The sequence below is a fragment of the Pseudogymnoascus verrucosus genome, assembly GCF_001662655.1.
Source record: "Pseudogymnoascus verrucosus strain UAMH 10579 unplaced genomic scaffold scaffold_1, whole genome shotgun sequence".
NCBI lineage: Eukaryota > Fungi > Ascomycota > Leotiomycetes > Thelebolales > Thelebolaceae > Pseudogymnoascus > Pseudogymnoascus verrucosus.
Window position 1 is genome coordinate 555,563 of NW_017263652.1, and position 26,265 is coordinate 581,827.

General features: G+C 49.6%; 6 protein-coding genes across 6 annotated transcripts; 1 reads left to right on the forward strand and 5 right to left on the reverse strand.

The window, feature by feature from the left end:
- Positions 1-49: 49 nt before the first annotated feature.
- On the reverse strand, positions 50-5,745 carry ZRA1_1 (ZEB2-regulated ABC transporter 1). The gene is made up of 5 exons (XM_018269728.2): positions 3,240-5,745; positions 2,849-3,123; positions 2,573-2,784; positions 2,273-2,518; positions 50-2,220 (listed from the first exon to the last, which is right to left on the reverse strand). Exons 1-5 carry the CDS (start codon positions 5,212-5,214, stop codon positions 300-302), a joined length of 4,629 nt encoding a protein of 1,542 aa, XP_018135182.1. The 5' UTR covers positions 5,215-5,745; the 3' UTR covers positions 50-299.
- A 144-nt stretch (positions 5,746-5,889) lies between these two features.
- Positions 5,890-8,724, forward strand: VE01_00197 (uncharacterized protein). The gene is made up of 7 exons (XM_018269729.2): positions 5,890-6,055; positions 6,103-6,200; positions 6,256-6,563; positions 6,608-6,793; positions 6,847-7,115; positions 7,167-7,864; positions 7,916-8,724. The coding sequence occupies exons 1-7, from the start codon at positions 5,951-5,953 to the stop codon at positions 8,526-8,528; spliced, it is 2,277 nt and encodes a 758-aa protein (XP_018135181.2). The 5' UTR covers positions 5,890-5,950; the 3' UTR covers positions 8,529-8,724.
- Positions 8,725-8,912: 188 nt separating this feature from the next.
- Positions 8,913-11,467, reverse strand: VE01_00198 (uncharacterized protein). Its single transcript, XM_018269730.2, has 2 exons — positions 9,914-11,467; positions 8,913-9,865 (listed from the first exon to the last, which is right to left on the reverse strand). The coding sequence occupies exons 1-2, from the start codon at positions 11,366-11,368 to the stop codon at positions 9,533-9,535; spliced, it is 1,788 nt and encodes a 595-aa protein (XP_018135176.2). The 5' UTR covers positions 11,369-11,467; the 3' UTR covers positions 8,913-9,532.
- Positions 11,468-14,080: 2,613 nt separating this feature from the next.
- VE01_00199 (uncharacterized protein) lies at positions 14,081-16,144 on the reverse strand. The gene is made up of 3 exons (XM_018269731.2): positions 15,846-16,144; positions 15,350-15,793; positions 14,081-15,293 (listed from the first exon to the last, which is right to left on the reverse strand). Exons 1-3 carry the CDS (start codon positions 16,061-16,063, stop codon positions 14,336-14,338), a joined length of 1,620 nt encoding a protein of 539 aa, XP_018135175.1. The 5' UTR covers positions 16,064-16,144; the 3' UTR covers positions 14,081-14,335.
- Positions 16,145-17,207: 1,063 nt separating this feature from the next.
- VE01_00200 (uncharacterized protein) lies at positions 17,208-19,776 on the reverse strand. Its single transcript, XM_018269732.2, has 3 exons — positions 19,226-19,776; positions 17,566-19,087; positions 17,208-17,476 (listed from the first exon to the last, which is right to left on the reverse strand). The coding sequence occupies exons 1-3, from the start codon at positions 19,515-19,517 to the stop codon at positions 17,377-17,379; spliced, it is 1,914 nt and encodes a 637-aa protein (XP_018135424.1). The 5' UTR covers positions 19,518-19,776; the 3' UTR covers positions 17,208-17,376.
- A 657-nt stretch (positions 19,777-20,433) lies between these two features.
- Positions 20,434-23,945, reverse strand: VE01_00201 (uncharacterized protein). Its single transcript, XM_018269733.2, has 2 exons — positions 22,205-23,945; positions 20,434-22,140 (listed from the first exon to the last, which is right to left on the reverse strand). The coding sequence occupies exons 1-2, from the start codon at positions 22,705-22,707 to the stop codon at positions 21,258-21,260; spliced, it is 1,386 nt and encodes a 461-aa protein (XP_018135423.1). The 5' UTR covers positions 22,708-23,945; the 3' UTR covers positions 20,434-21,257.
- Between the last annotated feature and the right edge of the window lie 2,320 nt (positions 23,946-26,265).

Here is a 26,265-nt window from a genome sequence, read left to right on the forward strand (position 1 = left end):
TTTCGTTGCAAACCATGAACTAACAGTATGCTATTTTCGCGGGGTTGGAGTTGCAAATTCAAAATATAAATATCTATTAATAAAAACCCCTATACTCTATGAATGGACTGAATCTAGATGAGCAAATAAAGAAAATCTTGAGCCGTGGGCTCTCTGTGAATAAATCTAGTGTTGAAAAAGAAAGTCGACTTTAGTTGTTATTGTCGGGGAGGGAAGCTAAGATCAGATGACCAAGCGCGGCGCAAACGTCCCCTCTACCTTCTAGAACGTAACATCTTCCCTCATTCTCGCTGAGAAGTTCACTCCGTCTTCTTTTTGCCACCAAGCTTCGTCTTGGGTACTCTGGCAAGCCAGTAGATGAACAGCGCACCAGCAATGTTGAAAACAATGTACGAGAGGACGATACCGAAGTTCCTCCAGCGCTGGGAGTAGTAGATATGAGAGCCGGCAAGGTATTTGTTGGTGTCCTCTATCGCACAGAACGAGCAAGTATCAGTAGCGCTAGGGTCTGTAAGATACCCACCCATTTCCTTGATGTATCCCTTCATATACTCCCCGCAGGTCTTGCCAGCGACTGGAACGAAGTGGAGAAACTCATTGCTAGCACAAACCACTTTCGTATTTGCGACAGCGACTGAAATCATGGCTGAAGTTAAGTAGGTAAATGGTGAGACACGGTACATGAAGATCCAGAAACGCGGGAATGAGTCGGGGTTGGCGAGGATGCCACAGAATACCAAACAGAGCATAAAGAGTAGGTTAGCGACATTGCCTCCGCCCTCAGCAGTTTCGAACCCGGCGATGATCATGTCGGTAAATGTGCAGGTAAACATCAGAAAGGCCCATAGTAGGAGGAACATGAGAATACCGCGTTCGTGAGTTTGACCTGCTACCTCGGCATTTTTGTATAGGCCGATCGGGTAGTAGAAGCATAGGAACATGATCAGCGACATTAGGGTATTCCAAGGGATCTCAACGATGATTTGAGAAAGCATGAAGGCCTTCCAAGAATATACCTTGGATGGACGCTCACGAACCTCGTAGAGAGAGCGCTGTACAACAAAGTATGGCATCGTTTGCTGGACGAGCTGGCCGAAGATAGTCAACAGGTTGAATACAGAAAAAGTCTGATTCTGTAGGCCCTGTATAGAATTCGGAGCATTGAAGAATGCGAAGCCAATAAACAGAGCGATGAGAGTGCACAGAGCAGCCTTAGAGTAGACATAGGAAGGTGTCCGCCAGTACTGCTGGAAGACACGGTGTGTAACTTCGTATAGCTGAACCGAAAATGGAGCTGCGAATTCTTGAAAACCAGCGTTTTCATGTTCATCGCCTGGCGTTGGGATATCTCTGGCGTGGCTTTTGAGTTGGCTGAGTTCGGCTTGGACGGCGTCAAATTCGGGGCTCTCTCGCCAGGCCTTATGCCAATCTACATCAGTGGCAGTAATAACAGATTCTAGCATCCACTCTGCGGGGTTTGCATCTGGTGGGCACAACGGAGCGCCATTGTGTTCAAAGTAGTCTGTCATAGTCTTCGAGTTCTTTCCAATATCTCCAAAGTAAACCGTCCTTCCGCCTTTGGCTAAGAAGAGCAAGCGATCAAATCGCTGAAACAGCATAGCCGATGGTTGATGGATTGTACATAAGATAGCCTGTCCGGACTTTGTAAGCTTCTCTAGGAGGTCGAGGATAGCCCATGATGTCTGGCTGTCAAGACCAGATGTGGGTTCATCGACAAAGAGCAACAAAGGTGGTTTAGCCGCGAGTTCGACGCCAATCGTTAAACGCTTTCGCTGTTCGACATTAAGACCTTCACCGAGAATACCAACGACGGCGTCGGCATATTCATCCATATCCAGGAGCTTAATAACTTCGTCGACATAAGCGAGTTTCTCTTTTCGTGGGACATGGGCCGGTTGGCGCAAGAGCGCACTGAAGTTCAATGCCTCTCTGACGGTAGTGGTTTCGAGATGCAGATCTTGTTGCTGAACGTATCCCGTATTTCTCTGGAATGAAGCGTCACGAAAATTGCCATTAACAAGCATCTCGCCAGTAATAACTCCCATCGAGGTCCGATCAGCCAAGCAGTCAAGCAAAGTCGTTTTCCCAGCGCCAGAGACACCCATTAGTGCCGTAAGGGTTCCGGGTTTGACCCAGCCATCAACGTGGTCGAGGATACGGCGAGTCTCGCTCTTGATCTTCACATCGTAGCATACATTGCTAGAAGGGTTTTTGTTAGATCATGTCTGCTAGGCACATGTATTTTACTTACCTCCAATGGAAAACATTTGTCTGCTTCTGAATCAATGTGGACTCCTTGTCTGATGTATTGGCAGGGCGGCCGATCTTCGTAGCAATTACCGAGGTTCCAGATGAAGTCGGCGTTCCCGATTCGGAGTCACCTTTGCCATCCTTAAACTGGCTGGGTTTGTGCCCTCTGCGGAAGACGAGCACCTCACCCTTGGATTTCTTAGCAGTGACTATCTCGGTCATAAGCACATACAAGCCGTTGAAGAAGCTATGGCCGTTAGTGTTTGTACATATGCATAGACACGGAGCAATGAAGACGTACATAAGAAACCCAATAAGAATTCCAACGTTCCGCCATTTATGACCTCTTTGGTACTGGAAGCTGGAGCCAATAAAGGATGTTCCCGACACATAGTCGCTTCCCGCAACAGAACCTACAGCTGAACATACTCGATTGGCCTGGGTGACGTTTTCATACCCAGCAACCAAAGCGCTCGGGACGTATGACGTGCACAAATAATCAACGCCATGGAACTAAAGCATTGTTAGCCTTCTGTCATGAACCGTAATACTATAGAAAAGCATGATTAGCCCGTACCTCATTAATCATAAGAGCCTCGAAGCCATATGCCACAGGGTCAATGTAGTTCATCCATCTGCTCCAACCTAACATGTAGTCGATAGGAATGGCGAATCCAGCGAACATGACCAGGCCCAGAATCAATACAGCCGCCGGTACCATGGCTTGCGATAGTGTTCGAGACGATGCAGCGATAGTCCGGAAAATTCCGGACATCGTAAGAACAGTCAGGTAAGAAACGAACAGAAAGAAGAAGAACGCCCCGGGTTCGCGTCGTAGGTTGGACATGAAGTCTAAGTTTGATGTTAATATCCCATTTTTAAACGCGCGAGGAAGTGAGTTTTTAGATTGACCTCAACAAAAGGGTAGAAGGGGCCTCTGGGTGCTTTCCTCGGTTGGGGCAACTTACAGAGTACAAGATTGAAGACAATGCTGTTGACAGTCTTATACGGCATGTCTATCAACATCGACGCGAATGCCTCCGCAGAGGGATGATAAAAGGCGTATCGAGCATGCTTCTCGACAATAGGTCGTTGTGCGTAGAGAGTCAGGATTTCTAGAGCCGAGCTAAAGGCATTCATAAGAATAGCGAAGAAGATTAAAGCAGAACGTTGGAAGAAACTGCCCGTAGTAAGTTGCAAGTTAAAGAAGATTGAGGTTATGATTAAGCCCATGATAATATTAGCAATGAGCTGACCGACTGTAATGGACGGGTCACCGATAAGTCGTCGATATGCACGCCAAAGGCACAGCCGCACCTGCCCAAAATAGGACAATGTGAATGGAGACTTGGCACGTTGAGACTTCGCCTGCTGAGCTCGTTTGTGAGCGCGGAAGGCTTCGGCGTCAGGGCCATTGATGGAATGAGCGATCTTGTACTCCTCAATTTCTGCCTGTACAGCGTTGTGCGCGGCGCTGTTCTTCCACGCCGTTGCAAACTCATCTGGGGTTCGAGGCACCCTGTTCTCGAAACCAGCTCTGACGCTGCGTTCCAGAGGGCTGGTCATGGATGTCAAGAAGTCCGGGGTTGTCTGGCGGGCAAGACACTCGAACCCCAAATCGATGAAATACTGCCTGGCAGAATCGGCACGGCCGAAAAAGATTTGGCGACCCTCGTAAAGAACAAGAGCTTTGTCGAAGAGGTCGTATGCACTCTGAGGAGCTTGGTAGATTGAGACGACGCAGGTGGTCTGGAAAAGATCCGCCTGAAGCTTCAGCGTCTTGCAGAATTCAATAGCATTAGCACTATCCAAACCTCGAGTAGAGTTATCCCAACATTGAAAAGGTGCACCAGAAAGGGCAGCCTCGGAAATGGTGACACGTTTTCTTTCGCCACCAGAGACACCACGAACGTACTCATTTCCTACTCTGGTATTCCGCGTGTGGCTGATACCAAACATTGCCATTACAACATCCCTCAAGTGGTCCGAGAACATAGCGTGAGATACATTCTGTGGCAGACTCCGTGGGGCTCGGGCACGAGATGCGAAGGTAAGCGTTTCACCCACAGTAAGCATGGGAAAGTGTACATCCACTTCAGCAGTGTAGATGGCCTCACCACGATGCGCAGTGTGGATCTCCGTGGCGGTCAAACCCTGGTAGTTGAAATAGGCATCATCATCCACATATAGACCGTTCGTCTCGCCCGCAATCGTCTTGAGTAAAGTGCTGCAACCAGATCCCGGAGGGCCCAGAACAATAAGCATTTCGCCATTATGGACAACGCCGTCAAAGTCGCGCAAGATGTCGATGCGGCGCTTTCTGCCGTAGCCAAAGGCCCGACGCACCGCACCAGCAGCTTCTAACCAAACATTGGCAACGTCCTTCTGGTAGTCGGTTCCAGCGCCAAATCCGTACACATTTAGGTTCTGAAAACAGACGCCACTGGATCGAAATCCGGTTCCTTCGGCGGCTACCTGTTCGACAATGGATTTTGCCCAAGCGCGAGCGTTGAAGTTTGGACTATTAGGGTTCAGCGGCGAGTCGGGATTCGTGTGAGCCGTGAGCGCTCTGCCGAAAGGCTCGGCGCCAGAAACTCGGGACTGTGTGGTATATGTACGTGCGAGGGCCTGTATTTCTTCATCTTGCTTCCGCTCTTGCTTTAAATCGTTGCCGCCATCCATTCGGGCAGCATCAGCGTCCGTTGCCATCTCCTTGTCTTGAGTGACAGTATCAGTGTCACTACCACCAAACTCAGCGACTGAAATAGCACTAGATTTGATAAAGCTATTGTCGTAAGGTGTAGGTGTAGCGTCGGCGCCTAAGGGTACAATAGCCGGGTGTGAATTGTTGTCACCTACTGCATTGTGGTGAGGATTGATAACATCGGGTGTTCTGGCAGTGTGATCGTTGCTCCCGAAGAGATTGCTATCCATAAAGGCCATCACGCCTAGTTGTATCTAACTTGGCTTGGCCAGGAATTGTAGTGGATTGTAATAACAGAGCAGAGAGAGTTTGCAATAGGAGTGATGGGTATATAAGAAAGGGTACAGGAAGCACCCCACAGCTGGCCACGTAAGGATGTTGGACCGAAGCCCGAGTTTAGAATCAAGCAAACGGGACGCGCATCCATTACCCCTAAAATAGCCCTACATTTCCGCCGGGCCCGGCCCATATTCCGAACTAGGGAATACCTTTGGTGTTGGCGACTACATTATAGTATTATGTCTATCGAGATGTGGGCTGCTTGAACCAGGACCGGGTACTAGAGGACCCGGGATGTTCTCCAGTTCGGCATTCGGGGTACGTATTTTGGCCGCCACGACTCATAGGAAGAGACGGTTCTAGAGTGGAGTATCAACCTCGTTCCCATCATTTCCTAACTGTTGAAATGTTTTGCGGTCTCGGACGTCGGAGGTTTGAACTAGGTTGGGTTCCGGTTTATAGAACAAAGTAAATAAAGTTATCAAGTTAACGGGCGATGATTTGTTGTAATGCAATCCTAGCGATCCTAGGCACACACAAAGTGCCTAGCTTCGGTATTCGGAGACACTGTTAATCCGTGACCGAGATTATTACAGGAACAGTGCCACCGATTCCCGAGAATCATCTAAGATTCCTCACGTTGTCTTCTCCTAGCCAAAGTTTCATCCGCGAAACTCTATTTTCCCAATCATTCCAATGAGTGAGGCTCGCGCTTCGGCTTCCCCCCGGGCTTCCCCTAAGGGGGACACTGGGGAACAACCGGTTGCACAATGGGCATGCACCATTTGTCGGGCACGAAAGGTATGTTGTGCAACATCTACGTCCTTGGCAACTGCTAAGTTCATGAGGTCAAATGTGATCGAATATTGCCAAACTGTACTGGTTGTTCAAAGAATCCCGAGGGCTGTAGGTATGAAGCATTACGGAAGAGGGCCGTACGCCGCTCGTAAGTTATCTAGCCTCGTCGGCGTCGATCTATATTAACTTTAGCCAACTGCTAGTACTTACAAGGACATGGTGGAGCGCTTAGCAAAGATGGAGGGCGTCGTAAAGGAGTTCTCGAGAAGCAAGGTCTCAACACCGCCAAGTAACGAAGTCGAGGCGGAACCCAACTTGCATATGGCGCTAATGTCAGAGGGAACTTCGCCAAATCGTCTCTTCGAGCCAGTCTTTGAGAGTGACGAATTCGTAGGTCCGGCTGCTGGTCAAGTGCCAGAAAACAGCCAGTCAGCCCTAACTGGATTTGAACCTCCTCTTAACCATAATGGAGCCGCCGTCGTCGACAATGAACTAGAGATTGAGTATACAGGTATGGCAACCAGTCTAACTGCTTCCCTCAAATTAACGGTCTAGGTCCGTCTTTCATATTTTCCCTCCAAGGTATCCTATGGGTCAATGAATTAGTTGGGGATGATTGTTTCGGTCGGGCAGTGGCCGCCTCCCTGACACCGACGTCGCTGCCACATAATCGTGGCAATGTGGGCATTTCTGCTATCCACCCACTTCCGAGCAAATCAGTAACGATTGATTGTGCAAATGGTAACTATGTAGATCACGCTAGAGTAGCCCAGAAGCTTACAAAAGCTGTACAGAATACCTCGTGATACTGAACCAACATATATGCTTATTCGATGACCAGGAGATTATGGATGGTATCGAAAGGTATTACTCGACAGGAATATCACCATCCCGGGGCTGGTTCACCGCAATTAATGTAATCCTGGGGCATGCTCTCCGGAAGCGTAGCGACATGGAGAACTCGGTTGAAAGTGAGAAGTATATAGGAAACGCGATGAGCATGATCCCATCTATCATGATGTCGAAACCGAACCAACTCAATACAGGCGCAATGTTATCAATGGTAACTTTTACACCGCTTAAATAATGAAAGGGGCTACGCTAATTCATTTAGACGGCATACTTCATGCTTCTCTGTGAGAATCAGACTGCTATAATGATTCTGGCAGCTGCGATACAGTCAATGATCTTGTGCGGTTACGACAATCCGAGAAGACGGCCTGGCCAAACCGATGAGGATAAACTTCTCGAAAGACGATTATTTTGGCAAGCCTTTGTTTTTGATCATGACCTGGCTTTGCAGATTGGAAAACCACCGATGATTGGGCCCGACTTCATAATCGACTTGCGGGATGATCTGCCAGAGGATGGAACAGGGACGGTGTCGTTCGACAACGGCGTTACTCTTAATATCTTGCGAGAGCACGTAAGCTTAGCCCTGATAAAGAGAAAGGCTTATTCACTTCTCTACGCCAAAGATGCTGTCACGAGGCGCGATGACGAGGTCGTAAAAATCATTTCTGACCTCGATTTCGAGCTCTACAACTGGAAACTACACATTCCGGAGATTACAAAGTCTGATAGGCCAGAGCAAGATGAGAAAGATTTCGGATTAATGTCTCTCACCATGATGCATTACAATTATTACCAGTTAATAATCGTGGTCCATTCATTTATCTTTCAATGTTCGAATTTGGTCGAGTCGGATGACAACTTTGGGAACATATTGTCAAGTGTTGCTCTTTGCGTAGGAGCCGCGAGGGCAACGGTGTCCTTACTCGATTTTCATGAAGATCGCCACCCATTCAGCATGTATGTTTGAACTTACTATTTATCGAAATTACACACTAATGTATCTTTAAGGTTTCTCTTGAATAATATATCCTGGAGTCTCGATATCATCTTTATCAACATCCTGCAGAACAAGGGAACTATTAGTGCTCGGGAGGATCTTAACCTGCTAGGGAGGATTGTTTCCCTTTTCAAAAAATACTATCCAAATTACACACACTCCATCTCTTTTCGAATTGCCAAAGTTTTCTATCAGGTTGCCTGGAAGGCTCTCCAGAATCACGCTTTCTACCAAACCCCTCCACCAAACAACGTCCCTCCACCACCTGACGTTCCTCTATATAATGCTTGGGACAGGCATCTACAGACAAAGGTAGTCCCCGGCAATACATCTACCTATAATGCATTAGAACCATCCACCCAGATACGATTCTACAATCAACAAACAGTCACGCAATCTACTCTTCCCTCGGATCAACAAGGAATAACATCACCGTTCAATCTTCAAACAAATGAGCAATTCCACAATCTCGGACTAGACAACAATACAAGCAATAACATAGTTTGGAGCAGTAATGATCAGAGGGGACCGAATGCAGAATTTCGCTTATCTCTAGGTCTAGATCCACAATACTGGCAAGGCTTATGGACAACGGCAGCAGAATGGGAAGGGAATACAAATTAGTTTTGTATTATGGTTCGAACTTGGATAGATATACAGACGAGACAACTGTTTGAAGCTTTTTAGAAAGACGAGGATGAACACCCTGTAATAATCACTTGTGGATGCTCCGGCAATAGCTGTGTTAATAATGTTCGAATAATTTTTATCGGCCGTTCCTTACAAAAATGGGTTTGGGTGAGGCCGAGATGTCACCAACCGACGTAAAAAGCATGAGATCGGTGGATAAGTATCCACTCTAGTATTTAAGTTCTGGCAACGTAAGGTAAATACTTAAACCGCAAGTTTATAGAGCATCGGATTTACCTAGCTACTTTCGCTCTAGGGTTGGGCCCCCTACTTAGTTGTTAGACTCAAAGGGATGTCTCACGCTATCAAGGTTCTAACATCATATTTCCTGAAATTATTCTACGTTGCTACTCCTGGCTATTGCTACTCCTGGCTACTGCACTTCGCGTGCCGAAAGTGATAATTTCGCTTTAGCGTAAGAAACCCACGCAACGCGTAGATGCAATCGCAATAGTGTAAGTGACGCTACATATACTGCTTTACAAGAGAGCCTTTCACATACGACCATAGACTCAAGATAATTGGACATCCCGTCCGCTGTGCCATACACAAGCTTGTAATCCAGTGGATTAATACTCTCAATCGTGCCAATAGGCATAGCCTGGAATCTGAGCCCCTTGCCGCCTCAAGGGTGATCTTGGGGTGAAGAGCGGGTGAGCAGGGTGAGCAGGGCGAGAAGATGCAACGTTTTTCGTGTCAATTTCGTGGCAATGTCGTGCCGCTCCATTAACAAGGGACGACCTGTTGCCTCACCTCAATTGTCTGCTGGAGGCGTATACCCGTCAGCATCCGGCCCAAGTGGACGAGCACCATTGCTTTGGCTGGCTGCCTTGTCCGGATGAGCAAGCGAGGGAAGTCTCGTCGAAGGTACCGTTAATATATCTTTCTTCTCACTCCAATCTATACACAACCCTCTCTCGTACACCCAACAAGCTAGTTTAGTGAAGCGCAAACTTCGACCTAGCCCTCAGCTTTGCGCCGAAGATCCAGAGCAAAAACATACCCACAATCCCAATCACACTCAGCCCACCTAAAACGCTCGTCCCCCTACCGATTCCGAGGTTCTTGTACAACGGATGCGCGTATAAGATTGACGCACACGCGGACGCGCTGCGCAGGAAGTCATTAGCAGCGAAAAGGCTAGCTGCGTACTGGGGGTACGATATCGGGACATAGGTGAAGATGCACTGCATAACGACGAAGACGGTAGCGGCGTAGATAACGATGCCTATGGTTGGGACAACCCAACTTATGCTTGGCCGCGCGGTCCACTAAACGAATTAGCTTGTGATTCGGTTGCTGACATGAGGAGGACACACTGCAAACATGAATAGACCCACAGTGGGGCCGAAGCACGCGAAAAGAGCCGGCACGAGACGGTGCTCCTGCGCCCGGAGACCGTTCTTCAGGATATCAGGGATCATATAAAAGTGTAGGTAGGCTGAGTAAACCAAGACACCAATGAGACACGCAATAAGGATACATGTAAATAAGACGCCGATGGTGCCAATGGTAAAACCGTAGAAAACCGGATAAACTAAGGGGAAAACTTCAAAAAAGCTGTAGTAAATCCCATAAATGATAGCAGTATAAACGTTTACAAACAGAATAGCCGGGTCCTTGATGGTAATCTCCATTGGTTTAATTAAGGCGTCCACGGCGACCTCGCGAGTGCTAAGTTTAGCCTGATCAATCTCGCTTTGTGACATAAGCCGAGACTCGCTAGTGAGTTTGCGCAGGCGCTTAGCTCTACGCAGGAGGATGTTTGGCGTGCTTGTCTCGGGAAGCACAGTGAACATGAGAATCACTACTGGGCAGGCGGCCCACAATATTATCCATAATGACCACCTCCAGCCCTTAGCTTCTACGGCGAAGCCGCTTAAAAGAGGGCCTAACGCGGGCCCGCAATATGCTGCACTAACCCACGCAATGAGCGCATAAGGTAGGTATAACATAGATACCATATCGCTCATTGTTGCGGCTCCCGTCGCTAAGCATGGGGAGCCGAAGAAACCCTGTAGGAACCGAAGGACGAGGAGACCGGCAAAGTTGTTAACAAGCGCCGTAGGAAGCGAAATGATAGTGAAAAGTATCATGCTGATAATATACACTGGTGACCGACCGATTCTCGGGATTTCGCTAAGGGGCGAGAAGATGAGAGGTCCTATGCCATAAGCAAGGACATATAGTGCTAAAGGCAGCGAGGCCTCAACAGCCGTAATATGGAACTTTTCAATGACCTGTGGGATACTCGAAGTGTAGATGGCAGACCCAGAGTACACAACAAAAGTGTAAAGACATATGAGGAAGCCAACCCATGACTTCTTGCCTACGGACCAGTTCTGTGGGTTCGCAGGATCGTCTGTAGAATACCAGTCAACAAGTACTATTCCGTCAGCCGTCTTAGCTGGGTATATAGGCTTGCTAGTGGTGCGCTCGACAGCGTCCTGGATCTCAGTCTCTAGGCGTTCCTGGGTCAACTGTTGGGTAGTATGGCGGGAGAGGCTGCTTTGGTGTTCAATGTCCTGATTGTACAGTTCGGGGTCTGGAGTTGCGTATGGCTCATCGCTCTGCAAGACGATCTCCTCGTTCGGTTGCTCTTGACTGAGGGGACGCTCGATTGGCTTCTTCTCCGGCTTGAGGAGGGCTTTGTAAGCTTCTGGGATCTCATAGCCAGGGAGCTCTTCGGGGTATGGGAAGAGTCGGTTTTTAGTGACATATCTTAGGAGCTGACCTAAAGGGGCCTCTCGTATCAGGTCCGACATGACAAGCATCTGATTAATGTGTATACTAGAAGTAATAAATTCCTTCAGGTGGGGATGTAGCAAGTGCCACCGATAGGAAGGTCAGTGAAAGAGACCACGAGAGGGAATTACAGCGATCTTGGAATGGAAAAGAAAATACCCACGAGACAGTCAAGAGTCTAATATATATACATCTCTCTCACGTAAACACTTACAAATGTAGGCCTCTCAGTAAATCCCAGCCTTACACGGAGTTGGTGGAGATGATGCGCGTTTCGGTCCAAGTGAGTACCACGTCTTTCGGTTAACTAACGCACTTATCCAGAAACAGATGATGCCATGCCGGCGGGACAGTGGGTTGATATCTCCTAGATCGTGAATCTATTGGATACTTTAGGATGACGACGGAAGGGATTAGTGATCGGAAATAGATTCGGGTTGTGGATATGATGTTAAGAATGGGTTAATCTGCTCTTTCGAGAGCCATGGTCCACTAAACCAACATCAACAACCACAGTAGCGTGCCGTTGGTTATAGGAGGCGACTGTAATATGGCTAGGGATTGCAGCTGACGAACGGAATGCGCGCATCCATGTATCACATATTGTACTGTGCCAACAGGCATCAGGAAGCACCAAGAAGTCCAACCAAACGAATTCTTGGTACGGGGAAACAGCGAAATTCTACGACGGTCAGTTATTAAGCACTAGATCAGCAAAATTTGACGGCAATGGTACAAAGAGTACTTTCAGTATGGCGCATACTTCGCTTGCAATGGAGGTATCGATACACGGCTAGCACATAGGCTGGTAGCTGATGGATGTCGTCATTTTAAAGAGGCGCCTGGATCACCATTAATAATGAAGCAAAGCAGTACGACGATACAACTACAACGTGATTTTTATGCTACCCTTACAAATGGTCTGGAAGCTTTTCTAGAACTACATTATGAAGCTCACGTGATTTGGAGTGGCGAAGATGGCTACGAAGTGACGCTCTGCCCCCGTCTTACCTATCTCTAGTAAAGGCGCTTTGCTGCTCTTTCCATACTTTCACTTGCTTCCTTTGTGAGACCAGACAAGCTTCCGTTTCGGATTTGGAGATAATGTGGAGTTCGTTCTCACTCTCGGCTCGCGATGACGGTCGTGAGGGCATCAAAATCTTAAGGCAGCAACGCTCACCTGCTAGTCCAAATGGCACTGTCTTGAGTATTAATCCACTTCAAGCTTGAGATCGGTGGATTAGTAGTTGGGTGGGTGACCACCAGCGAATACCCACTGTTGTATGTTTTTTTTTGGCCTTTTTTAAGTGGTCGGGGAGTGTGGCTGTAGAGAAATGGTACTGCAGGTGTAAGGGGGCTGGGCGCCGCGGCCACGAGAGGAAAGGGATTTGGCTACGATGGCTGGTAGTGTGGAGTGTGGTGGTGATGACTGGTTCCTCCTTATGCTTATGCATGAAGCCCGTTGCGTGGGTGTGATGACAGTGAGTTGTAGGGGTTGATATGTATGTAGGCTGCTCTCTCATTTTTATAAATCCCATACCGCCGCTTTTTTCCATCCTATACGTTAGAGTTCGTGGAATCAGCGGGTGCAGTTCAAGGCTTAGGTCTTTCTCTGGTGAAGGTGAGCAGGGGTAAGCTAGTAAACGAGCAGGGTGAGGCAAACCATCCAGGAGTCCTTAGTGCTCCATAACCAAAGTTCGGGTACCAATGCATCCTCCTGGGTGTCGTGCGTGTCGTGCGTAGCCTTGTACTACAGAGGAGGAATGAGGGGTTGAGATATATAATACGTAGATGGAACTCTCTCCTCAATTGGTTCCCTCTTTATTAGAAATACCTAAACGTTTTCGTTAAAAACTGCTGGCCGTATTTTAACTCTCTGTAATTCATTACAACAGGCAACCTTGGAAGTTGCTGGGTTAGTTGTTGGCATAATAAGCCTTTACTCGGCTTGCTATAATCTCTACTCCGAAACCAAGGACTCGACAACGAATGTTACCCTGGCAACACACCAGCTAGATATTCACAGGTCAATTTTTAAGGCGTGGGCGTTCTACTGGGAAAGTAAGCTACTTGATCCAAACCACCTAACGGCGGACGAGAGCGGGGAGGATCAGGAGTTGGCCAATATTAAACTGAGGCGGTACTTGGCGAGGAACACATATAAAGCCAAAGGCATCGCCAGTGCGCTGTATTGTATTGGTGGCGTCATGCTTCTAGCTCTGGCCCTTGGCGGAGCTGTGGGTTAATTAGAGCTTCAGGCTCAAGCTCACTCTCAAAAATCGGTGCCATAGTTGGGTCTTCCTGCTCAACTCCAATTGAGAGATCCTTCTGGGTGTAAAGCGTAGTACCTAGGGCCTCACGGGAGTCCAGGGAACCAGGTCAGAAGGCAGGAAGTGAGATCGTATTGCAAGACAGTAGGTCTACGTATGTACAGCGACTATCGGCTGGAGGCCTCCTTCTGAGGCTTCCAGCTCCTTATATCCTACGTTCCTTCATACTCCACTGCCGGGCAGCCCCTGAGTTCAGGACGGCCCCACGTGATGGGCCGCCTTACAATTACACTACAGCACCCGTAGTTCTGAGAATCGTATTGTCGCCCTTTCCATCCATGTCGCCCTCCCCCTTCCCTCATTACTTTGCACTCAGCCCAAAGATAGCCACTGTTAGACGTTTTCTATGGTTCTAGCAAACTACTTGATAAAAACCAATTCTTAATATATTGAACAAACGAATTTTACAATCCTAGGGCTAGTAAATTAAAGGGACATATTTAACCTGACTCCATATGTCCTTTATCTTTCCCGTATGTTCTATTACAAATTTAGGGTGTACAAGGGGTGGTGTTTGGGTTGATAAACTCAGCAGCTCTCAGCGCTGCTTTATGCCACCCTACCACCATCCCCGATATATAGACGTGGGCAACAGATCTTAGACCAAAAAATACCCAGCGAGTAATGGATTTACTATTATTTGATGGCAAGAATTAGGCAGAAAACCTATGAGTCTGTCGTGCCATTCCCAGCCACAAACCGCCACTTAACCCCCTCCCAACCAGGTCGCCGCCTGATATTTGCTAACAAGTTCTGCTGCACAGCTGGCAACGGCTTCCCTACTGCCTCTACCAAGCTATTATAAATCGGTGGCAAGCTAACTTGGGCACCCTCGGGGGTCACAATTTCAAAACCTAGTACAAGCGCTGCCACGGTACCTAAGATCTCTGCGTATGCGAAGTGGCGCCCCGGACAAAGATGTTTACCACCGCCAAAGGGGTTAAACGCCCTGTTCTGTAGCCGCTCTTTCTCTCTGGTCGTTATGAAACGCCTTGGGTTGAAGTTAAGAACGTCTTCTCCCCATGTTGCCGGTGCGTAAGCTGTTATCATAGAAGGCATTTGAATGTGTGTACCCTTTTTGAGGAGATACGTTGTTGGCGTGCCGGCCGCGTCCCCAACAGATGAGTGGCTCAGATAAGTGTCTTCTATAACCGTGCGCGTGCCCAATTGCCTATTTGTCATGCGCATAACCTCTTGGTAAGTTGAAACGAGAAGAGGGCATTCTGCTGAAAACTTTGCAACAGAGAATACACACTCTCGCTGGCCATTAGAATCCTCCCTTTCTTCTAAACATCCAAGAAGTTCATTTTGAAGGTCTGCAACTAGCTGGTTGTCATGGAACACATAGAATATCATCCAGAAGAGCGTTGGAATAGCATTCGTAACGCTCACAAAGAGCATTCCAAGTTCGTGGTCGGCAATATCGTCAATAGGTAGGCCCCATTTCCTGTTGATTGCCACACGACCTTTAATCACTAGACTGACATCAGAGTCTTGATCATGGCCCGCACGAAAGTATGCTCGTAGAGCTTTCTGAATTGCAGCTCGCCCTCTGAAGGGTTTTGGGGCTGTCAGAGAAGGAAATGGTTTCATTAACAGGTCAGCTTGGCCACCTTCATAGTCCCTAGTTCGTGTGTTAAAAAAAGACATGCATTAAAGGTTAGTGCGTGTAATACTTACCAAAGGCTGTCATTTAATTGAGGGTCGTCTATGAGAGGATTCTGGGCACCGAAAAGAGCACCTGTTGTAGCAAGAGTGAAAGATTTCCGTAGCCATAAATAAAACTGCTTAGTCTCAAATTCAGGGCCAATGGAATTAATAATATCAGCAACGCTATTCAAAACGCGTGCATTCATATCATTGAGCGCAGCACCAGGTGCGAGCATGTCGTAAGGCTTGTGTTGTGCATTGAGCCAACTCTCAGAGTTGGCCGGCGGGTGATGCATCAAATCCATGATATTTGGGCCAAATCCTACCATCCGCTCGGCAAATGCAACAGTAAGGGGTTCGAAACTGAGCGACTTCTTCCTCATCGCAGCTTGAACGAGTGCTGGAGAGGTGATGATGTACATCTTTCCCAATCCGAGAGGAAGTGTGAAGATAGGTAGGTCTGGGTTCTGCTGTCTGTGTGAGTGTTAATAAAGAAATAGTAGCCTGAATGTAGCACAGAACATACCCCAATTGATGGTAGAACTTTTGTTTATAACATATCATGTTAATCAAATGTCCAATTATCGGTATTCTAGGACTGACGATAGGCGGCTCTTGTGCGTCATGCCTAACAAGGAGCATTGGCAAGGAGAGGAGCGCCACAACGATAACACCGACACATAGAACCAATGGGTGCTCATAGCAGCGTAGCAATAAGCTATCAATGAAACCGACAAGTGCCATCTCGGCTTGTTAATGTCGGACACAACGTTAATGCTAATCGCAGAGCACGTAGTCAACACTTGTGAGGACAAATTAACTGAGATGTCAGAATGTCAAAAAGACATGAAAATTATATAGTTGTTGTTAGTACTCACGTGACATAATATTGCCAAGTCGCTCAACTAAGCTTCAATTTAAGCCACACAAAATACGAGTACGAGTACGACTAGCGTTGTGCTTTCGTCCCACTTGTCATAGCTTGATAGCGACGACAGGCGCGTGCACCCGTGTTTTCGATTTAGAGCGCCGAGAGAACACCGCGACTGAGATTACGCACGTTTCATCTTGCAACTCTCTCCCAAACGTGAATCCTCAGCCCTAACCCACTAATTTCCCGTATTTTTACACTGGCTACAGCATCGACACCAACCTGTATCGTATAGCACAATTCGAACCTCGACAATCAGACCATAGTGTTGTAGTACAGATCCCAGGTTTGCTGCAGCATTCCAACTTGACGGCAGTTGCCGTGGCTTCGGGAGTAGCTTGAGCTTGGAGACGTGGGTATTCCATCTCCTTTTCTGGTGACTCTAAATTACTAGTAGAAGTGCTACAGATGCTGCTGTTGCGAGGATCAAGAATAATAGATCCGGAAGTAGAGGCGCTTATTCTCGTTGCGAAAGGTAGGCATGTCAACTCCTTTGAATGTTATTCGGTCGGAAGTTGTTTTTACTAATGGTATCAAAGGTAGTAAGTATATGAGAGGTGAAGGAGTGAAGAAGACTCACTAGGGAACTAATGGCCTTTTATAATGTCAATGGACCCTTGCATAGTGCTAGCCCTTTATACCATTTTCTCAGCTAGCTGTACTCACCTTTCCCACCCATCTAACCCACCCTAGTCACCCTGCTCACTCATGAGCGACATTCTACTATCACGATATAACACGTTATCAAAAAGAGACCTACTTTTAAATAGCCACGATCACAAAATAAGGGTAATGGCGGCGAGGCTCACCCACTAGCTCGGGAGTATGTGGTTGTGGAGGGAGAGCACTATAAGTGGATGGGGAACGGGTGTCCTGGTCATAGCGGCGAAAGGGGGTTATTTGTTATTTACGACGGCGCTGTAGTGGCGGTGGTCGTTGATTATCAGCAGGCATAATGCCATTGGGTGGGTGGTGATGATAGGGCGTTGCATGCCTTAATATGTACGCTTTTCTCATTTTTACAAATTCTACGACTGCTTATTCCGCCCCGCCCATGTGTGTATTCGAACCATGCTGTTTCCCCAATGCACCTCACCTCCTATCTCCACTGCCCCGTAAGACCAATCTAGGTCATGTAATACTTTGGTCCCCCACCGCCTTCTGGCACCGTCCAGTTGATATCCTGATCCGGAACCTTGATATCGCAAGTCTTGCAGTGAATGCAGCTGTAGTCTGTTAGCTTCCGTCCCATCAAGTAAAAAGTTTTTTTTTTTTTTTTTCAAAAAAAGGGAAAAGAGCATGGACGCCAACTCACTTCTGCGCATTAATCTGAAACCTCACCCCCTCCTCCTCCCCCTCATCCTCAATATACTCATACACTCCCGCGGGACAAAACCTATTCTCCACCCCCTTAAACCTCGGCCACATACTCTTCGTATGCTTCTTCCAGTCCTTAACCTGCAAATGCACCGGTTGATCCTCCTCATGATCCGTGCCCGTCCTCGCCACACTCGTCAGGATATCAAACGTCACCTCCCCATCCGGCTTCTCATACACGATTTTCTCGCACTGGTCCGCCTCCTTCGTCGCTTGCGCGTCCGTCTTGCTGCCGTGGCTTAGCGTCCAGGGAACGCGGCCTTTGAGGATAAATGCTTCGAGACCGGAGTAGGCGATGCCGCCGTAGAGTTTGAGCGGGCCGTGGAAGGAGGGGCGCATGTTGCGCACGGATTTTAACTCGCTCCATATCCATGACTGGCGGAGTTTCTCCTCGTAGTCGTAGAGGAAGACGGTACCCTCCTCGGTGGCCGTGAGGGCTTCGTACGCAGCTTCGGCGGCGAGCATACCGCTCTTCATGGCTGTATGCGTTCCCTTGATCTTGGGGACGTTCATGAATCCGGCAGTATCTCCCACCAGTGCTCCGCCAGGGAATGCTACCTTGGGGATAGATTGGAAGCCACCCTCAACGAGCGCGCGCGCGCCGTAGGATATGCATTTCCCGCCCTCAAGCACGGAGCGGTAGAGCGGGTGATCCTTCATCTTCTGGAACTCCTGGTATGGTGAGAGCCAGGGGTTAGGGTAGTCGAGGCCGACTACAAGTCCGATACTGACGAGGTTGTCGCCGAAATGGTACATCCACCCGCCTCCATAGGTATCAGCGGGTAACGGGTACCCGAGGGAATGCGTGATACTCCCCTTGTTGAACTTCTCCGGCGCGATTTCCCAGACTTCTTTCACGCCCAGCCCGTATGTCTGCGCCTCGCTCTCGCGGCGGAGATCGAATTTCTTGATAACGCCCTTGGTTAAGCTGCCGTGGCATCCCTCAGCGAAGAGAGTGGCGCGCGCGTGGAACTCCATCCCGCGCTCAAACCCACCCTTCTTACTCCCATCCCTCGCAATCCCCTGATCCCCCGTCGCAACACCCTTTACTGATCCATCAGGATGATACAGCACCTCCGCGCCCGCAAACCCCGGATAAACCTCCACCCCCGCCTCTTCCGCTCTCTCCCCCAGCCACTTCGTAAACTGGTTCAGACTAATGATATAATTGCCCTTATTATGCATCTGCGGCGGCGCTGGGATCGGTAGGGCCATCTTCTTGGTTAAGAACCGCATTTTGTCACCCGCGGCGGGAGTGATGCCGTCGAATCGATCGGGGTTCGCTTCGTCTAGCCAGTTGGGGATGAGTTCTTCGATGGCGCGGGGCTCGAGGACGGCGCCGGAGAGGATGTGGGCGCCGATTTCGCTGGCTTTTTCGAGGACGACGACGCGGAAGTCGTCGTTGCCTGCTGCGGTCGCGAGTTGTTTGAGGCGGATGGCGGAGGCGAGTCCTGCTGGGCCTGTTGGGGGTATGTTAGCTTTCATCATTCTCTTCACGTCTGTTCATTGCGAGGTTGTCATTGGGCCCGTGCTGGTGCTGTGTGCGGGGGCAAGTAGACAGCTATGAGAGGGGCACAGCAGGTGAAGGAATCACATACCACCACCAACAATACAAACATCCACCTCATCACTCTCCCTCTCCACCGTAGTCGGATCAAACGCCTCCTCTTGCCTCCTCGCGCCCGCCGAGAACGCCCTCTGTGTCGTCTGCGCACCAACCGCCGCCCTCAGCGGCGCAACACTCGTCCTCGCACCAGCCGTTATCCTCCTTCCCGCCGTAGCTGTGAAGCTGCTCGCTGCCCTCCGTCCAGCAGCGGCGGGCGCACGAGTTGCAGCGCGAGCACCTGCCGCGGCGGCGAGGAGGGGGCGTAGGGACGTTGTGGTCTTCATCTTGGGTTGGGTATCTTGGTATCGTGCGTGTGTCCGAGTCACACAAATGGGAGTCAAGCTCTTTTTCGCGCCCTTAGTAGCCCATACAAATCTCAATGCCCCAGTTCTTTTATTTTCCTTTCTCTCTGTCCGAATATGCGTGTACACCTTTCCAATTGTAAGAAAGGAAGGAAGCGAAAGTGCGTAAGTGAGTAAAGTATGTATGACGAGCCCAGCTTTTCACACACACACCCTACACCCTCGGCGCCGCCTGTCGTGGGCCGAGCTCCAATCGGCCTACCAAGCTACAGTGGTATGTGCGCTTTCCTACCCAGTGGTGGTGGGGCAAAGTCGACGCCCGATACGTGCCGCGCGACCAATTAGCGGCGGGCCGATTCAAAGCGTTATATGCCTACCTGTCTACTGTCACAGTCCGTCGCTTAAGCCGTGTAGGGATTTTTGAGGGATTGAGGATTATGAGGGGATTGATATGGGGGGTAATCGAATAGCAATTGGGGGAAAAAAAAAATTGGTTTGCTAGATCTATAGTACACAGGCTATTGCATAGGCTATACATAGGCTATTTGGGATAGCAAAAGCTGACCACCCTGGACTTTTTTTGTACGGTGTAGGAATGCACGGGACGCAGCAAGGTCTGAGTCTCACTTTCCCAACTCTAAACAGCGCCGGTTGCGGCCGATAAAACCATCATGAGCACGTGCAAATCTCTAAGCAACAACAGTAGTTGATACTCAAGACTCAGATGACAGTAGCACAGGGGTAGTTTAAAATACCAATCATAAGGTGGAGATTTATTCTTTCATTTCTTTCTTCGTTATTTCGACATCTATCTATGTCCACATCCACATCCACATCCACATCTTCTCATCCCCTCGCCTCCATTCTCCCCCCCTTCCCTTCCCTTCCCTTCCCTTCCCTGCTCTCCTTTCTCCCCCTCCCATTCTTCTCTTCAGCTCCCTCGTCTTATCTCTTCATTCCCTATCCCCATCCACCGCGAAAAAAGGACACCACCCAACTCTCAAGATTACATAATATATACAAAGTTCCTCTTTCAAATCTTTCGAGCAGTGAGCTCCCTCCCTCTCTCTCATCTGTAATCAATCTCCCGTCTCCAGCAAAAAGATAACAGCAAAACAAAAACTCGCTAGCAAAAAAGCAAAAAAAGCAAACCAAAAAACAGAGCAAGTGACAAGTGATGAGGAGTAAAAAAGAGGAGGGTTGTGTGTAGTAGCGCAGTGAAGAGGAGTAGCGACCAAAAAAATGACGGCAGAACATCCATCCACCCATATATCTTGCGCCAGAGTCGGAGAGTAGTGAAAAACAGAAAGAGCAAGCGCGACCACCCCATCTCCATCGCTCTTTCCTTCTTTTCTTTGTAAAAAAAACCAGAATCGTGCCTTCTCCGCCCATAAACTTTTTTGAGTTCCGTATCGTTCCTGCCGTTTTTGTTTCGTTCTAAAGCAAACAAGAGAAGCACTAGTAGTAATCGCCAACATCGGGTCCGTCCGTCCGTAAAAAAAGGCCGTGAAAAGCACAAAGGATCTCTCCCTTCTCTTCCACCAAAATTGTAAAAATCGACGTTGCCAGGCAGCCGCTTAAGCAAAAGCAAAGCCAGACCAGCAAAGCCCAAAAAATAACGGGCGCTCGTCGTCGTCTGTGCCCGATCCCGTCGTCGTTAGACGGGTCGGGCACTCTCTCTCCAAGAAGTGAAAATCTCCACGCTCAAAACCACATCCTCATTTACTCGAAGCAATCAAACATCCCATCCAACTCATCCAGATCGATATTCTCCGGACTCCTCGAATCCCACTCCATCTCATCCCTGCTCCACACCTCCTCCACATCCTCAAACGGCCTCTTCAACACCGACATCGACGCCGGGGAAGACAGTAATGGCATCATCCCAGCCATCACGCCACCCACCGGTTTCATCGCCGGGCTGCTCACGAAGCCGTGCAACACCCCATTGCCGCCTCTTCCATGATGCTCATGGTCGCCGAACAAATCCCCATCGCCATCCAAATCCATAATCTTCACCTCCCCCGAGAACGAGAAAGACGGAATATGCGACGCCGCAGCGGCGCCCTCCCTCAGCTTCTCACTCAGAAGCTGTCTCCTCTGCATCCCCCTCGCCGTCTGTGTAAACTCCTTCTCGTCCTTCTCCAACGGCGGCGACGAAGCGCGATGATTCCGCGCCAACCCGGCCCGCGCATCGCTCGTCAGACGTCCCGAGAAGGATCCGCTCGGCGTAGGCGGCGCGACGGAGCCGTTGGAGTCGGAGGACCCGACATCGTCGAGTTCAGGGGACGAGAGGTCGACTTCGGGGGAGGGGGAGAGTTGGCGGCGGCGCTCGGCGTCGACGTCGTCTTCGGAGCGGGATTCGGTGGAGGAGAGGGAGGGAGAGATGATGGAGCGTTGAGGGAAGGAGGTGGCGGAGGTGGAGGCGGCGGCGGAAGGGGAGGGGATGGGTTGGTGGCGGTAGGTGGTGAGGTAGAAGTAGGTGCGGCGCGGGTGAACGGTCTCGAGTTCCTTTGCGAGGGGGCAGGGCGCGAGTGCCGACCAGCAGGATCGCTTGAGGTATGTAGAGAGGCGGGAGGATATGATTGCTGACGGGTTCGCGGATCTAGGGAGTGTACGTCAGTAAAGGTCGAGGCCAGGGTCGCAATTCTGGTCGCAGGGGAACTCACGTCTCTACTATCTTTACCGAGGTCGACAGGATGGCGGCCAGCTCCTTGACCAGGTGCGGCCTGTTCGCTGTCCGTTGTAATTGTACAATAACCGCCTCGACAATATCATCATTGATGCCCTCCAAATCGATCTCCCGTCTCGGCGCGCCCTCATCGTCCACCGCATCCGCCTCCGGCGACGGCGGCGGCGTATGCTCGTACTTCAGTATGCTCTTCGCTGCTGGTTCCGGTTTCGACGGTGGCGACATATGCGACTGTGGTTTCGACGATGCTGATGATGATGATGATGCTGATGAGGCGTGCGACTGTTTTAATTTTTTGAGCGGCGGCTGGTCGGACGGCGCTGTCGACGAAGGCGGTGAGCGGTTTGCTGCCGCGGCGGCCGCAGCAGCTCTCGAGGCGTGTGTGACGGGGAGGTGGATGCCTAGCGACGGCAGCGACAGCGATTTCCGACGAGTGTTATAGGGCATCTTGACGGCTTTCTCGGGTGCTGCGGAGCGCATGGGGAAGAGTCGTTTCGTGAGTCTCTTATTTCGAAGGGTCGAGAGAGAGAGAGAGGTTGTGAGAGGGGTTTGGTGGCGGAGGGAGAGAGGTGTCTGGAAAGTTTGTTTGCGACAATTGCAGGCGAAGGGGAGGGATGCGCTCTGTTTGTTGCAGCTTGGGTGCTGGTCCGTCCTTGGTTTGCTGGGGTTGGCTGCACGTTGCACGCTCGGATTTTCCCCTTCGGCGCAGGGCAGGTGGTGCTAACTGGGGTGATGTAGTTGAAGTATTATCCCTTTTCAGGTTAAGTACTGTACAGGTATAGTACAGCTTGGTAGTGGTGTTTTTTTCAGTAGTCTGGTGTTGAAGATGTCGGGGATGTTATTGGATGCAACAGGGGGTGTTTGGTTGCCTGGGGTTCGTTTGACGGGGTTGGGTTTGTTCGATGGTGGTGGTTGGGATGCGAGTTGCCACCTCCGGAATGCAGGAAGGCGCGCGAGTTTTGGAGGGAGGAGTGTGATATCTGATGGATGACACAAGGGTTGTTTTTTTGATGCTGGGATGATCAAGTTTGTAACTTTGGGCGTGCTATGTATACAGGACTATGCATACAAGATCTCCTTCCCTGGACGAAAAAGGGACAGTGCGCGTTGGAAACGGTGTGAGATTGTCGAGCGGTAAGGAGGTACAGATAGACGATGTACAGATAGATGGTGTACAGCGAAAGTATTCTCCGTAAACTTGTCGATAAAGTGTACAAGAGTGAGTGTTTTGTCGCCGTCTCTTCGATTCTTGACTGAGGCGCAATGGGATGTTGTGTTGCTGCTGTTGTTGTTGTTGTGGTCGTCGGTTGATGATGATGGACTTTCCTTTCCTGTGTCTGTCGCAACGGCCTATTTTCCCGAACGTACGGAAAGTCGACTTTCCCTTCCCAACGTAATGCGGCGCACCGGCTTGATCCTTGTCTGGTGTGATCTCCGGGTGGTGGGACGACTGAGTGAGTGTGTGATTACGTCGGTAATTTGTCGTACTATTTTGTCGCTGATATGTTGTCGAAAGGTTTTATATTAGATAGGCGGCGACAAGGTTCGATATAATTGTTTGGTTGTTTGGTTGTACAGGAGGGAGATATCGGGGATTCAGGGTGTTGTGGTGTCGTAGTTGTGTTGTTGTTGTGGCGAAGATGTGAATGTTTCAAATGTCGTGTGCCTGGGTTTTGGGTGTTTTGACGGGGGGGGATGGCGGATGGCGGATGGCGAAGGGAGAAAATGGGTGGGAATGAGTGGGAATGAGTGGGATGGCAAGCTGGGAGAGGAGAGTGATCAGTGGTCAGAGGGTGGTTTAGTGGACGGTTTAGTGGATGGTTTAGTGGTCTGTTAGTGGACTGGTAGTAACTGTTACTTGGGCTGGTAGGGCGGGTTGACAGGGAAGAGCGACGAAAGTACTCTTAGTAGGGAGTTTACTGCCGGGAGTGACATGCAGAGTACGGACTAGAGGTTAGTTAAGTTACTTCGTACTAAGAAAAGTGGGACACAACATGCATGGGATAGTTCGACCGGGACGCAAAATCAAATACGCGAGATGCGAGGTGCGAGATGGGATTACATACGAGGAGGGAGAGGGGAGGAGGAGATGATAGGAATGGGGATAGTTAGGATGAGAGGGGAGAGAGGAGATGAGGAGATCATGGCGCATTCCCAGCATTCACATTGGCAATTGGCATAACGGGAGGCGGATGAGGATGAGGGGAGAACAGGGAAAAAGAAGCAGAACACACGGCATAGCGGGAACGTGATGTATGCCATGACGAAGCTGTTTATATTTTTCCCTATCTCCCCCCCCCCTCTTCACTCACTCACCCCTCACCCACGACTCAGGCGACAATGAGCAAAGGCAGTGAGGGGACAGAACGAACGAGGATGACGAACGTCTTCTTTCCCAATGGGAGAGGGGAGCCATTGCTCTTGCCTTGCGAGTAACTAACTCAACCGTGGCAATTCAATGGAAAAATTCGGGAAGGGAAGGGAAGGGAAGGAAAGAACGACCGCCGACCTTCTTTTTTTGCCCACTTTATGCCCACATACAGTCCCCATTCACAATCCACATGCCCACCCATTCCCACATTTTAAAAGTCTTGAGCTCACCAAGGCCGAGGGATGTTTAACTTACATAACTTAATTTAACCTCTATACCACAGCACAGCATAGCAGCACAGCACAGGATAACGGGTACGGTAGAGCACCAACACCACTCTCCCCTTCCTGCACGGAGAAAGTGCCTACATCTACATATCCGCCACATGCACCTCCCTGACTCTCCTACCACAGCTACAGCACCCACAATCCAGGCCCAGCTTAAGATCCTCGCCATCCTCCTCGCAACCCGCGGCCGCGCCTCCGTGACTGGCTGGCTCTCCATCCACCAACTGTGGAAATATCGATATCGAACTAAAACCCATGCGCCCCGCCCGCCGCAGCCACGCATCCGCACTTCCCTACCTACTGCAGATGAAGATGAGGCGAGGCTGCGCTCATCTCGGTCGTTCGCCCCATGTGAGTGACGAAAGGGGATAATGGTCTGATTACCACTGCGCGCCATGCAGGTGTAAAAGTGCAGATAGAGGTACAGCGCCGGCGCATGTATGTCTTGTCTGATGTCGGTGAGTGAGTACATACATATGATATGCAGACTACAGAAACACGCAAGGCACGACCGTGAGTTTGCAATCACTTATTGCATGTACATGTACAGAGCGGCGCTACACCTGCCTGTCTCCCGTGCAGCAAGCTACGAGGAGGTATGTACGCCACAAACTGATACGCTACTGCACTCATCAGCCCAGACAGAATCTCCGGCGGCTGAGCGAGAGTAGCAAGCTCCGTCATCGAATTTAGAAGATGTGGCGTCGCTCATCTCAAGCCATTTCGTTCATCCCGTCCGTTCGTTCATATCATCATAATGCACAGACAGGTACGGGTGGTGTATAAAAAAAACACCCACCTAGACACGGAAGAAGTAATAAGGATTATGCACGTACGTACGCCTTACCTCGGCGCCCAGAATCTTATTAAAATCTCGTCAGCCAATGGGAAAATCGGGAATAAGACAGATGAAAGTAAAAAGAGAGAGAGAAAAAAAAACTTGCGCATGGGTGAGAAAAATTGTGAACTAGGCGAGATCGAGGAGGTAGCGGTGGTGGGTTCGGGATTTGGATGCCGGGATGCCGTTGGACTAGCTGTTTTGGGGATAGGGTTGGGTACTGGGGTACATATATCTTGGCTGAGCGCATTGGGGCTTGGGGTGGTCACGGGTTGGGATAGTTTTCCCCTGATTCAGGTGATAGGTATGATTGGGATTAGGTTGTATTATATCTGCATTAATATTGTTTATACATTTGTTAAGACTGTCTAGGCGAGGTAGATCAGGGGATAGTGTACACTACCGGCATTACATCCAGCCAGCTTCTGAGGAGAAGCTCATATCAAAACACCTACCACCAAGGATCACATTTCACCGGTGTTCACAATGGCGCAGCCTTTTCAACTTCCATACTTCAGAAATTCCAAGGAATTACCTGCACC